The 15251-nt window shown below is 41.3% G+C and overlaps 1 protein-coding gene across 1 annotated transcript in view; it reads right to left on the bottom strand.

Moving 5' to 3' along the window:
* The window catches only part of SMU1 (SMU1, DNA replication regulator and spliceosomal factor), a 30680-nt gene extending 17785 nt beyond the window's left edge, over positions 1–12895 (bottom strand). The window contains exons 1-4 of the mRNA XM_023519353.1: positions 12750–12895; positions 8837–9047; positions 4234–4386; positions 2694–2804 (exon numbers count right to left, since the gene is read on the bottom strand). Coding sequence (XP_023375121.1) covers positions 2694–2804; positions 4234–4386; positions 8837–9047; positions 12750–12775 — 501 coding nt within the window. The 5' untranslated portion in view covers positions 12776–12895. The remainder of the gene's footprint in view (positions 1–2693; positions 2805–4233; positions 4387–8836; positions 9048–12749) is intronic.
* Between the last annotated feature and the right edge of the window lie 2356 nt (positions 12896–15251).

The following is a 15251-nucleotide window of genomic DNA, read 5'->3' as shown; positions in this document are numbered from 1 at the left end:
AGGCGCCGAGCCGAGCTCAATAGTTTGAGATCAGCCTGAGCAAGGATGAGACCCTGTCTCTACTGAAAATAGAAAAACTAGCCAGGTGTTGTAGTGGGCACCTGTAGTTCCAGCTACTTGGGAGGCTGAGGCAAGAGGATGACTTATGCCCAAGGGTTTGAGATTGGTGTGAGTTATGACACCATGGCATTCAACCCAGGGCAACAGAGTGAGACTCTGTCTCAAAAAGTAAATAAATAGGCTGGGCAAGGTGGTTCACACCTGTACTCCTAGCACTCTAGGAGACTGAAGCAGATGGATTGCCTGAGCTCACAGGTTCAAGACCAGCCTGAGCAAGAGTAAGACTCCTAAAAATAGCCAGACTCCTAAAAACAGGCCACATACACTGGGGTTGGTGGGTTTGAACCCGGCTGGGCCAGCCAAACAACAATGACAACTACAACAACAACAAAAAAATAGCCCGGCGTTGTATTGGGTGCCTGTAGTCCCAGCTACTTGGGAAGCTGAGGCAAGAGAAATACTTAAGCCCAAGAGTTTGAGGTTGCTGTGAGCAGTGATGCCATAGCACTCTATCAAGGGTGACATAGTGAGACTGTCTCAAAAAAAAAAAAGGGCATTGAGACGGGCACCTATAGCCCCAGCTACTTGGGAGCCTCAGGGCAAGAGAATTGCTTGAGCCCAAGAGTTTGAGGTTGCCGTGAGCTAGGACACCATGGCACTCTCCCAAAGGCAACAAAGTGAGACTCTGTCTCAAAATAAATAATAATTATTAATTAATTCTGGGGGCAGTGCCTGTGGCTCAGTGGGTATGGTGCCAGCCCCATATACCAAGGGTGGCAGGTTCAAACCCGGCCCCAGCCAAACTGAAACAAAAAAATAGCCAGACGTTGTGGCAGGCACCTGTAGTCCCAGCTACTTGGGAGGCTGAGGCAAGAGTATCGCCTGAGCCCAGTTGGAGGTTGCTGTGAGCTGTATGACACCATGGCACTCTACCGAGGGCGACAAAAATGAGACTGTCTCTACAAAAAAAAAAAAAAAATTAATTTTTTTTTTAAAAAAGAACTAGTTGGTTCAGCACCTGTAGCTCAAGCAGCTAAGGTGCCAGCCACATACACCAGACCTAGCAGGTTCAAATCCAGCCCAGGCCTACGAAACAACAATGACAACCACAACCAAAAAATAGCTGGGCATTGTGTCAGGTGTCTGTAGTCCCAGCTACTTGGGAGGCTGAGGCAAGAGAATCACTTAAGGGCAGCATCTGTGGCTCAAGGAATAGGGCGCTAGCCCCATATACCAGAGGTGGCAGGTTCAAACCTGGCCCTGACCAAAAACTACAAACAAAAAAAAAAAAAAGAGAGAATCACTTAGCCCAGGAGTTGGAGGTTGCTGTGAGCTGTGATGCCAGGGCACTCTACCCAGGTGGACAGCTTGAGGCTCCTGTCTCACACACACAAAAAAAAATCTGGAAGAAGAATATATGCCATGTTATATAGAATGGGTATCAGATAAATCATCTTCCAATTAAGAAAATTAATAGCCAACGACTATAATTAATAGGAATATAAACATGGAGCAAAATGCTCGAGAGTTAGAAATGTTTGTGAAAAGTAATAATTAGGGGTAGAAAAGGGTAGCACATGGAACTATTTTTTCTTATAAGCCCTGAAGTACTACTATGAAAAACTATTACTTTGATAAAAGATAAAAAGTAAATTTTTTAAGAAACAGCTTAATTTTGTATCTCAGAAATCACTGCAGGCCTTCAAAAAATAGCTTTTGGTTTTTTTCTAAATGCAGATTTAGTGCAAAAAGTCGATGTATATCTCTATTAGTCACTTGTTCTCTTTGCTATTTATAAAACATCTATTACTCTAGATAGTTTTATAATAACAACAAAGGTAGCAATAGTATTACTAATAAAAAAAAAAGAATCATCAGCAGCAACTACCATTTACATTTACAAGGTTCCAGGCAATGTATTAAGGGCGTTATGAACATTATCTCACTTAATCCTTCCTATACCATGATGAGTAAACGAGATCAGAAAAGTAACTTGCCAGGACCATATAGCAGATAAATGAGAGAGCTTAGATTCTAACTAGAGTGAACATTTGTTCCCATCTGTCAAGGACAGTTCCCATAGTACCCTCAAAGATATTCCACACAGGATAATAAATTCTACAGCTACCCTGATTCTGACTGTAGAGCTTATGTTCCTAACCATGAATCTATATTACTTCTCCCAGGAAAGAGGGAAGGTGGAATAGCACAGCTGTTGGTACAAACAGTTTCTCACTTCTGTATCACATTTCTTTTTTTTTTTTTTTTTTTTTTTTTTTTTGAGACAGAGCCTCAAGCTGTCCCCCTGGGCAGAGTGCCATGGCATTACAGCTCACAGCAACCTCCAACTCCTGGGCTCAAGCGAGTCTCCTGCCTCCGCCTCCCAAGTAGCTGGGACCACAGGCGCCCGCCACAACGCCCGGCTATTTTTTGGTTGCAGCCATTATTGTTGTTTGGCGGGTCCGGGCTGGGGATTCGAACCCGCCACCTTAGGTGTACATGGCTGATGCCTTAGCCGGTTGAGCTATAGGCACCGAGCCTGTATCACATTTCTTTATGTCAGACATAGAGTTTATATACAGAAAATTGCACCAGAAATTCAGAGTAAATTCAGTTTTACAGCCATTTAATACCTGTCCCAGCAATGCCATGAGACGAGATGGAGGCACCACACTGACTTCCCCAGCTAAGGCTTGGGCAATTGCTGCTCTTCTCTTCTCTTTGCTACTTCCATCTGGATAAGCCTGAAAAAGGAGAGGACACAGAATTATTTCCAATAAGCAACTATAAGATCTGAGCATGCTTATTTGAAACACACACACAAACAAGAAGAAATATACAAAGAAAAAAACATGAAAAGAAATTATTCAGTTAAACAGGGAAGTGATTAAACCAACTGAGTTTTTTAAATGACTTCCCAATTTTGCTCACTTGAATTTCAAATGTATGAGCTGGGAGAGAACTGAGATCAGCCAATCCACCCTGTTATTTCTGAAAAGAGTAAGTAAACCATATCAAAGCTAGAGTTGTTTTTCCAGTTTCTGAAGAATTTTCAGAGCCAAGGACTCTTTTATACTCTTCGGTAATGTCTTTTAGTCAAGTGACTTCCAGTCTAAAGCATTTACCAACTGTACCCTAAATAAATTCTTCTTCTTCCTATTTTGACAAGCCTCTAGTGAAAGTCTGGGTAGGAAAGAATGAAATTATATGCCATTGTTTCCCCCAAAATAAGACACTGTCTTATATTTATTTTTTATCAAGAAGACACACTAGGGGTTATTTTCAGGGGATGTCTTATCAAGTATAATACAACAATCTATATGTATTCAAATATAGTTAAGACATCTTCTTCTGGAACCTGACAGGGGGAGCCGACCTTGTTGGTGGGGCTGGCACTAGTGATGCGTGAATTCCTTTCCCCTAGTCGTTCACATGTATGCAATAGGATGCCTGCGACCAAGGTTACCACACGCGCACCCGAGCAAGTGCCAACGGCTCTGAGAAAGGAGCTGTGGCAGATGAAAAGTATTCCAGTCTTCCTTACTGCTCAGCACTGAAATGCATGGCATGGCTATGCAGATACGTTGCACAGCGACACCCATCACATTGGGGTAGGGCTTATATTTAACAAATGCATAGACATCCTGCTAGGGCTTATTTTTTGGGTAGGTCTTATTTTCAGGGAAACACAGCATACAATTGGGTTTTTGAAGAGTAAAAGAATATTAGTTACCATACTCTACTAGTACCCCTAATCAGCTAAGAAGCTAAAGCGTAAGATTTTAGGAACTAAAAGGGATGAAAGGAAATTGCAGTTGTCAGGGGAAAAGGACACAAATGCTCACTGAACATAATAGCAGTCAGGAAGCATTTCAGGAAAGGCTACTGTGGGAATAACATCAGAATAAAATTTTCTGCTTCTTTACTAACCAACACACAAAACTCTAAAATGGAGTATGCTGGAGAAAAAAATCCTCAAATACTCAGAAATCTGAACAAGATCATTCTCTTTAAAATATGCAAATGTCAACCAAATACATAAACAGAAGAGCATCATTCTCAAAAATTAAATCAAAATCGCAAACAGTATCCAATACAATGGTAAAAAAAAAAATCACATTTTAACATATTTTCAAAGTTTAAAAAAGTTTTCTTTTATTACCATAGCCGTACCTCACGAGGATCAAAGTAAGACCTGGCCAAGAGGTTTTCCAGATGAATATACCGCTCAGGTTGGGTTTGTTTTAACATGATCATAGGGTCAGTTTGTCTCAGAAGTGATCTGGCAGCACCCAACTCTCGCAGCTCAATCAATTCCAAAACAACCTGGACAATTGAAAGGAAACAGATGGGTTTTTTTGGTTTTTTTTTGTTGAGACAGAGTTCTACCCTTTGCCCTGAGCAGAGTGCAATGGCATCGTAGCTCACTGCAACCTCAGACTCTGGCTTGTAGGCATCCTGCTGCCTCAGCCTCTGAAGCTGCTGGGATTACAGGCGCTCGCCGCGGCGCCCAGCTGGGTTTTTCCATTTTTTTTCCACGAGTTGGGGTCTCACTCTCGCTCAGACAAGCCTCGAACTCCTGAGCTCAAGCAATCCTCCCGCCTCAGCCTCCCAAAGTGCTGGGATTACAGGCGTGAGCCACCGTGCCGGCTGGAAACAGATGTTTAAACATGTTTTCTTACTAATATTTCTTTTTCAATAAAATGTCTAACACAGACATGGCTAGCCAAAGTGATTTCCAATTGGGAAATGTCCCTTTTCCTGTTTACTGGCAATTTTAGGTAGACAACTGAAGTAATTATAAATAATAGCTTCTATCCTTCAAAAGCCATCCTTAATTTTTTTTTGAATTTATGCAAATAACTATTGTCAGAAATTAAGAATACTTACAAATGGCTTTCAAATTCCAAAGAAATCAAAGAGAGAGAACAAAATACATGTTTCAAATTCTGCTTGTAAGTACATATATTGCCTTTTTTTTTTTTTTTTTTAAGACAGAGCCTAAAGCTGTCCCCCTAGGTAGAGTGCCGTGGCATTACAGCTCACAGCAACCTCCAACTCCTGGGCTCAAGCGAGTCTCCTGCCTCAGCCTCCCAAGTAGCTGGGACTACAGGCACCCGCCACAACGCCTGGCTATTTTTTTTTTTTGGTTGCAGCCATCATTGTTGTTTGGCGGACCTGGGCTGGATTCGAACCCACCACCTTAGATGTATGTGGCTGGCGCCTTAGCCACTTGAGCCACAGGTGCCGAGCCCATACATTGCTTGAAAAGCTACAAACACCTCAAAAGACATAAAATGGTTTTCCTGACTTTTGGAAAGCAGAACACAGACTGAATCAACAATATTTCAAACAAAAATCCGTAACAAACTAGGCCAGTTCCATTTAACTGATTTCTGTTCCATTTGAAGTTAGGTTAACAATACTCATAGACATGTAAACTTTTCAATCAAAGTTCTCAAAGTCTGCTTTCACTTAATTTTTTTTTTTTTGGAAACAGAGCCTCATTCTGTTGCCCAGGGTAGAGTGCCTGGTGTCAGCCTAGCTCACAGTAACCTCAAACCCCTGGGTTCTTGCCTCAGACTCCTGAATAGCTGGGACTACAGACAACCACCACAATGCCTGACTAATTTTTCTGGTTTTAGTAAAAACAAGATCTCACTCTTGCTCAGGCTGGTCTTCAACTCCTGAGCACAAGCAATCTTCCCACCTTGACCTCCCAAAGTGCTAGGATTATAGGTGTGAGCCACTACATCTGGCCACCATCTTTAATTTTTATTTGCTAATCTCTCCTCTTCTAAGGCATCTTTTTCAGAATAGATGCTGAAAAAAAGTAAAGATAGGAATATCCCCATGGGCTCCAGAGAAACCCTTCTCCAGTAACTAAAATTTTCTTTGGAGAACTACTGAACTCATATAGATTATACAGAAACAAGTCAACATTCCTATTTTTACTTAAAAAAACACTATAATCAGGCCAGGCATGGTGGCTCACACCTGTAATCCTAGCACTCTGGGAGGCAGGGGTGGGTAGATTGCCCTGAGCTCAAAGGTTCAAGATTAGCCTGAGCAAGAGAGAGAGACCCCGAGAGACCCCATCTCTAAAAATAGCCTGGAGTTGCGGCGGGTGCCTGTAGCCTTAGCTCCTTGGAAGGCTGAGGCAATAGAATCACTGAGTCCAAGAGTTGGAGGTTGCTATGAGCTATGATGCCTCTGCACTCTACTGAGGATGACAAAGTGAGACTGTCTAAAAAAAAAAATCATCTTATTTCCAGAAAATCCACTCTGTTCTGTTTTAAAATAAATAATTTATCTGAACTTTGTCCTAGGTACCTGGCTGATAGCTCCTAAAACCCTTGGAATTCTGCCAGCAGTAGGAGTGTCTTTGAAATTCATGAACCCCTTGAATCACACCTAAGTTTGTGCTAAGGCAGTGGCTCAGCATAGAAGCTGGTTACCACAAAGATCAAGAAGGTTAAGGCTTTGAACCAGCCCAACCTCAAAGAAGGTAGAAGGTGGAAAGAAAGAGGCTGGAATTATCAATCATCCCTATATAATGAAACCCCAATAAAAACCTCAATGGAGCTTCCTGGTAGGTAAACACATTGATAAGCTAAGTACGTAACAAATCCTGATTCCACAGGGACAGCACAGAAACTCTACGTTCAGGACCCTCTCAGACCTTACCCTTGGTGTCTTTTTAATTGGCTGGCACTGATCTGTATCTTTGATAATAAAACTGTAATCAGGGCGGCACCCGTAGCTCAGTGGGTAGGATGCCAGCCACATATACTGAGGCTGGTAGGTTCGAACCCAACCCCGGCCAGCTAAAACAACAATGACAACTACAAAAACAACAAAAAATAGCTGGGCATTGTGGTGAGTGCCTACAATCCCAGCTACTTGGGAAGCTGAGTCAAGAGAATCACTTAAGCCCAAGAATTGGAGGTTGCTGTGAGCTGTGACACCATGGCACTCTACTCAGGGCAACAGCTTGAGAGACTCTGTCTCAAAAAAAAAAAAAAAAACAAACTGTAACCATAAGTACAGAGCTTTTCTATTTTATTTTATATTTAATTAAAATCACAACTGTATACATTTATGGGGTACAATGTGATGATTTGATATACAATGTGGAATGCTTAAATCAAATTGATTAACATAACCATTGCCTCATTTATTTTTGTGGTAATTTAAAATTTACTCTTAGTTATTTTGAAATATACCCTTGCATTGTGTACATCAGGTGAGATCCCACAAAATGCCTTCCCTCCTCCCACTAATCCCCCTCCCTTCTCCTCTCCCTTGCTAGACTATATTTGTTTTATCATTTGTATGAGTGTGTTTATATAGTGGTTTCATAATAGCACTGAATACATTTGATACTTTTTTTCCCATTTTCTTTCTTTCTTTTTTTTTTTTTTTGAGACAGTGTCTTACTATGTCACCTTCAGTAGAGTACTGTGGTGTCACAGCTCACAGCAACCTCAAACTCTTGGGCTTAAGAGATTCTCTTGCCTCAGCTTCCCAAGTACCTGGGACTACAGGTGTCTGCCATAATGCCCAGCTATTTTTTGGTTGTAGTTGTCACTGTTGATTTTAGCTGGCCTAGGCTCGGTTCAAACCTACCAGCCTCTGCTCGGTGCCTGTGGCTCAATCGGCTAAGGCGCCAGCCACATACACCTAAGGTGGCGGGTTCGAATCCCCAGCCCGGGCCCGCCAAACAACAATGATGGCTGCAACCAAAAAATGGCCAGGCGTTGTGGTGGGCGCCTGTAGTCCCAGCTACTTGGGAGGCTGAGGCAGGAGACTCGCTTGAGCCCAGGAGTTGGAGGTTGCTGTGAGCTGTGATGCCATTGCACTCTACCCAGGGGGATAGCTTGAGGCTCCGTCTCAAAAAAAAAACAAAACCCACCAGCCTCGGTGTATGTGGCCAGCGCCCTACACACTGAGGTACAGGCACCACCTGAGATACTTTACTCAGAAGAATGTGTTCCAACTCCATGCAGGTAAACATAAAAGACGTAAAGTCTCCATCTTTTTATGGATGAATGGTACTCCATGGTTTACATGCACCATAATTTGTTAATTCATTCACAAGTTGATAGGCATTTGGGTTGCTTCTATAACTTGACAACTACTTTTTTTTTTTAATTTCAGAATATTATGGGAGTACAAATATTTTGGTTACAGGAATTGCTTTTGTTCAGTTTGAATTAAAGGTATAAATGTGCTCATCACCCAGACAGTGTGCACTATACCCATTAGGTGTGAATTTACTATCTCCTCTTCCCTGGTCCCATCTACTTGGTTTTCTATAGAGCTTTTCTGAGTTCTGTGAATCATTCTAGCAAATTATCAAATCTGAATGGTCGTGGGAACCCCAGAATTCGTAACCAGTTGTCAGAAAGGTAAGTGGCCTGAAGCCTCCTAAATGTACAGCTGGTATCTGAAGTGAGGACAGTCTTATGCAGATCTGAGTACCAAATCTGTAGAGTCTATGCTAATTCCAGGTGATTAGTGCCAGAAGTGAATTGCAGTATAAGAGCTGGTGTCAGAATAATTTAATGCTCACTTAAGAAATAATGACAATTTGAGAAAATCGTGGATTTTCCAAGAACACAGAAGAAAAATCAGTATAAATTTTAATGGCTATTATGACCCTACATTGCTTGAAGATTGAATGCTCACTGATGCTTCCTAGTCAGGGGGCTGCCCCACAACAAACCAACCCATGGGGATCAGTATGAGACCAGTATAAGACCACCACTCTTACCTGTTCATAGAGGTCAATGAGGGTTTTGTCTGGCAATTTCAGAGACTGTATAGCCTGTAAAACCGTATCCCAATGGCCACTATTAATGTCAGCCACAAAACTCTCAATACTGTCCACAGTATTCAGAGACACAGTAGTCTCCTCCTGTAAGGTGGCTAATGCCCGATGCAAACTGTTCTCCTTCAAGTATTGCATGATAAGACGAATCACACTGAAAAAAAGAAAGATTCAGCTCAAGGAACCTCACTCATCAGATGCCAAAAATAAACCCACTCCAGCTCTTACTCAATCCTCTTCCTTTCACTAGCTACTTTCCTTTTTTTTCATGCAAGTAAAACTTTCCAGTAATCAAAGAATCTAAATTATAAGGGTTTCCCTTCCTACAGAAACAACTGGGGATCAGAGAAGGAAAATCATTTGCCTAATATCTTACAGCCAACTAGAAGGGGGAGCTGGTAGTAAGGTAACTGTCTTGATTCCTAATTCTTATGTCTACATTGTTGCACATTCTAGTGAAATATTTTAAACCTAGTCCAGTTGTTGAAACAAAATAAATCTAAATAATTGAAGAACAATTTGGTCCTTTTTTTTTTTTTGAGACAGAGCCTTAAGCTGTCCCCCTGGGCAGAGTGCCATGGCATTACAGCTCACAGCAACCTCCAACTCCTGGGCTCAAGTGAGTCTCCTGCCTCCGCCTCCCAAGTAGCTGGGACCACAGGCGCCCGCCACAACGCCCGGCTATTTTTGGTTGCAGCCATCATTGCTGTTTGGTGGGTCCGGGCTGGGGATTCGAACACGCCACCCTAGGTGTACGTGGCTGGCGCCCTAGCCGGTTGAGCCACAGGCGCCGAGCCAATTTGGTCCATTTTTAAAAACAAAATATGAACCGAGATTTTCTTTTTGTTGTTGTTGTAGTTTTCATTGTTGTTTAGCTGGTCTGGGCCAGGTTCAAACCTGCCAGCCTCGTTGTATGTGGCTGGCACCCTCCTCACTGAGCTACAGCCACTGCCTGAGATTTTCTTAATGGGGAATTATTGAACATAAGTAGAGCTGTACCATATGTAAAACCAAAACAAAGCTATACTTCCTCATTTGCAAAAATAAAATCTACCCACTGCCTTTATTACCAAAATTTTAGAACAAGTGAAATAAAAAAAAATTGTAGAGTCAGATTCCCAAGGAAAAAAAGACGATTTCCAAATATTGAAAGAATAAGCATCATTTTTATATGTGACAGAAAAATTACAAGTTTTTAATTTTTTTATAATTAAATATATAGGGCAGCGCCTGTGGCTCAGTGAGTAGGAAGCTGGCCCCATGTACCAAGGGTGGTGGGTTCAAACCCGGCCCCAGCCAAACTGCAACAAAAAATATAGCTGGGTGTTGTGGCGGGTGCCTGTAGTCCCAGCTACTCGGAAGGCTGAAGCAAGAGAATCACCTAAGCCCAGGAGTTGGAGGTTGCTGTGAACTGTGATGCCACAGCACTCTACCGAGAGCAATAAAGTGAGACTCTGTCTCTTAAAAATAAATAAATAAATACATAAATAAATAGTTACTTATAGTTAAACTTCTTGATCTCGGGCTTAATAATGAGTTGTCTGAAGAATCTGTTCAGATTGCACAGATTCAGTAGATGATATCATAATCATTGTCTTCCTTCTCTTCCTTTAAAGTATATATGTGGTTCACACTGTATTTCCATTAGACAACACTAACATAAAGGGTCAGTCTGGGCCAGCATTCTTTTTTTCTTTAGGATGCCATGCCTTTCTCTCACTCCTTTTCTCTCTCTTCTCCCCTATTTTCCTCTCTCTCACTCCTTGCTCTCTTCTCTCTCATCTCTTCTCCCTATTCTCTTGCCTCTTTTTAATATAAAATAAACTTATTCTAAAAAAAAAAAAAAAAAGAGGGTCAGTCTGTCCCTGTTTGTAAGAAACTTCAGAGTGGAATTTAGTAAATTCCTTTTTCCAGAGAAGAAATAATAATCATAGAACAATAACCAAAATTATTACTTTTACTAAATAATAAGTACTATTCTGAGCAGTTGAGGTATTTTGACTCATTTACTCCTCAAAACAACCCTATGAGGTTAAGTATTAGTTATCCCTAATTCACAGATGAGAATTTGACTAAGAAACATTACCAATAGGTAGAAAAATGAGGATTCAAACTGGCAGTGTGGCTCTTATACGTCAGTGAAGGAAAAGCAGACACACTCTTCTTAATAAAAGCTTCTATGAAGGGAAACTAATGACAAATCTCTTGTGGCTCCTTTATGGGTATCCCACTATTCCAGCACAGTACTATTCCTTAGCATGCTTCCATTAACTTCCATTTTGCACTCCCCAAAAGAGACACCCTTCCCCTCAAAGACCTCATATTTGACACAGCAAAAATCAAATTTGCTACTTTTTAACATAATGTAATATATAAAGAGCTAAAAGCTTTGGGGACAGGATAGTATCTTAATCAGAGTTCTGTCACTTACTCTGACCTTGGGCAAGTCAGTTAACATCTGTGCCTGTATCCTCACCTGTTAAGAAAAATATCTACACTGTAGGGTTAGTAAAAGAGTCAATTATACAGCTTACAGCATGTATAATTTTTATTAGCATAGAAAGTACTTAGTAATTATAGCTACTATTGATAAAAACATGCAACCCTGTTGGTACAGCTTGGGTGTTGAAGGGTGGAAAAATGATTGCTGCAACTATCACTTAGGCCTGGAAGCATGTAATCCTTTCCAATTTCTACCCTGTCTTAAATTATCTTAATCTCCAACACTCCATACTGTCCTTTGCTTTATATTTCTCCAAAACATTTACCACCATCTGTTATACATCACATTTTAAATATTGTTTTTGTCTATTGTTTGCATTCTCCATTCACAAGGTACGTTATATAAGAGCAGGGATTTCTGTCTATTTTGTATTCACTACTGTATATCCAGCATCTAGAAAGTACACAGTAGTCTTCAACACTTACTGAATGAGTAACCCTCCCTTCCTCCTATGCTAGGTGTATTTAATTATCAAGTGTTGGCAACAACGGATGTAAGACGGAATCCCGGGAAAATACACCGAACCTTCTTCAGTTACTTATTACTTCTCGCTCCGCCTCCCTCGCAAACTATTATTCTTTCCAATCCAATATCTAGATTCTCTCTCCTTTGTAACTTACAGTCAAACCAAAATTCAGCACCAGATTGGGTCTGATAAAACAGCTATTCATTCATTCCAAAAACAATAACTGAGTCTCTATGGTATGGACACCAGACTATGTATAAGAAAAAGGAGTCCCGAGGCAGCACCTGTGGCTCAAAGGAGTAGGGCGCCGGCCCCATAAGCTGGAGGTGGAGGGTTCAAACCCAGCCCCGGCCAAAAACTGCAAAAAAAAAAAAAAAAAAAACAAAGAAAGAAAAGAGAAGAAAAAGGAGTCCCTAGGCGCCTACAGAGGCGGGAGTGGGGATGGGGGCGGGGAGGAATAGCCATCATACTGAGTGTTAACCGCTAAGCAAAGCAAACCAAAAGAACCGCGTAAGCACTGAAGAGAGGCATCACAGTGTTTAATTGGGGAGAGGAGAGAAGCAAGTTTTACAGACCAGCCACCTTGTGTACAGAATCAGACCTGAGTCCAGAGTGGATCAGAAATCGCCGGAAGTCGACAAAGGGTAGAACCCATGTCTGCAAGGTCTGTTCCCAGTGCCCCTCCGAGGTTTCACGTCCAAATACCGCTACTTTCTTGTGGACCGCCCTTCCCAAGTAGCAAGAACCAAGAAGCTTCTCTGGGGAGCAAGGAAATGGCCTTCCATTCCTCTGCCTCTCAGATACCTCCGCCTAAGTGCCCTCCAACCTTCTCCCTTAACCTTCCTGCCCCTGCCACACCGGAAACATCCACCAAATGCAGGACTCACTCCGAGGACTCGATTTCGATCGACATAGTGATAGCTCCTCGGGCGCAGGCCGCGCTCCACAATCAGGACCAGTCGCACGACGAACTAACGACACCTCCGGCGCCGCCTTACGTCTCTTCCGCTCGGCTTGGCGTCCGACGTCCGCCTCAGAGGAGGTGTGTACGCAAAGAAGGGGCGTGGAGGGCGTAGAGGCGGGGTCTCCAGGGGCGCTGGGGGTGGAGTCTAGGGCCCCGCCCCGGTGAAATAACTGAGTTTAAGAAAACAAAACAGATTTTGAAGGCAAAGTACGGTTTAACCAACCTAGCTATGAAATACTTGACACCCAGTTAAGATTTGAATACCTATTGTTTGGAAAGAGCTAACTTATAGCATTTCCTGCTAAGCATTTAATTGAAAAGGGTTTTACTGCAAGGGTTTGGTTACAGGAAAAGCAATGAAATCAAATGCAAATGTGTAAAAGGAGATTTGAGACTCCTCTTACTAGACTTTAAATCACACATTATTAAGTTCGTAGTGACAAACGGAATATAGAGATGTCAGTGAATTTCATAAACAAACGCTACTTCTAAAATACTGACGTTTGGCGGCACCCATGGCTCAGCGGTGAGGGCACTGGCCACATACACTGGCGGGTTCGAACCAGGCTTGGGACAGATAAACAACAATGACGACAACAACAACAAATAGCCGGGAGTTGTGGCAGGCGCCTGTAGTCCCAGCTACTTGGGAGGCTGAGGCAAGAGAATCGCTTAAAAATACTTCTTTTCTCAAATCATCCTCTATTTTCCATCAACTCTTGAAGGGTATTGTATTCAAGGTCTCAAACATTTTAGAGTCTAATACTTTTCCCTCAGTATGTGGTAAGATATCAAGATAGATTATAGGATTTCTAATATATTCCCTTGTTATCCCATCCCATGACACAACATAGACAATTATTATAGCATTTTCCTTGAAACGAAGACCAAGTTCATTTGCAACAGTAGAATATGCCCTCATTTTCTCTACCTAATACTTGTTATTCTTTCTTCAACTAAGGTTACTTATATAGTGTATTTATACAAATAAATCTTTGTAAGTATTTAACACCAGGTTTTATTCTAGTGTAGACCCTTCCTCCACTTACTTTATGAATGAAATGGTTCTCTCCTTATGACTTCTTTACAATCAATCATTTTTATTATATATATGTAAGCATCTCATCACTTTGGGACCACACCTATGCTTCATTATGTCTTAATCAAAATGGCCAAGGAGGGCAGCACCTGTGGACCAAAGGAGTAGGGAGCTGGCCCCCTATGCCAGGGGTGGCGGGTTCAAACCCAGCCCCAGCCAAAAACTGCAAAAAAGAAAGAAAGAAAGAAAGAAAGAAAAAGAAATGACTTAGGATTTCGATATTGAAATATGCATTACTGTATTTCATAACAAATTACTTTTTTATTTTTCCTATATATTAGGCATGGTATTGATTGTTTTCATTATATTATCTATGAATTTCAGGATACTAAAGAGAATGTTCCAAAGTATTTGGAGGGCCTTAAGGGTAATAGAACTGAGGATATATTGGAGAGGTCCCTACCAGACATGTTTTCAAAATAATTAACTTCAATCTGTTAATATTTTTCTCACTCTCTTATTTTAACCTTAGAAAAATCTTTTTAGAACATAAAACTTCCTGGAATAAAGAAACATTTAATGTAAATTTAGCAATTCTTTTGGTTTCTCTTCCATTTCTTTTCATTCAGTCCATTATATGATTATATTTTATGAAAGCATAGGTCCTTACCTGCAATTCCAAAATTTAAAAATCTGTGAAAAAGATATTTTTAATTTAAAAAATCATTTATTTATTTATTTTATTAGAGACGGAGTCTTGCTGTGTTACTTAGGCTGGTCTCAAACTCCTGGCCCCATGTGAGGCTCTCATCTCAGCCTCCAAAGTAGGTGGGATTACAGGTATGAACCACCACACCTAAAATCAAAGGTATTTTATAAGTCATTTGGCAGCAAAATCTGTCCTGAGCTTAAGTGAGGGTATTTATAGTCTTTGAAACATCTTTTCGTGTGGCTATTCGTATGTAGAAATGTTTTGTTTTTTTTTTTGAGACAGAGCCTCAAGCTGTCCCCCTAGGTAGAGTGCCCTGGCATCACAGCTCACAGCAACCTCCAACTCCTGGGCTCAAGCGAGTCTCCTGCTTCAGCCTCTCAAGTACCTGAGACCACGGGTGCCTGCCACAATGCCTGGCTATTTTTTTGGTTGCAGCCATCATTGTTTGGTGGGCCAGGGCTGGATTCGAGCCTGCCACCTTAAGTGTATATGGCTGGCACCTTAGCCACTTGAGCCACAGGCGCCGAGCCATAGAAATGTTAATATACTTGATATGAAGAAATGCCTGCTAGGAAGGAAATAAGATATATATTACATATACTATATTATCTTTCCAAAATATAAATATTTCCAAATTTTAAAATATATCTGGCTTAAGGATTTTCAGAAAAGTA

This window comes from Otolemur garnettii, unplaced genomic scaffold (genome assembly GCF_000181295.1).
Source record: "Otolemur garnettii isolate 467f Iridium unplaced genomic scaffold, OtoGar3 scaffold00172, whole genome shotgun sequence".
Classification (NCBI taxonomy): domain Eukaryota; kingdom Metazoa; phylum Chordata; class Mammalia; order Primates; family Galagidae; genus Otolemur; species Otolemur garnettii.
Note: the sequence above shows the minus strand (reverse complement) of the source record. Positions and strands in the feature narration are given on the sequence as shown.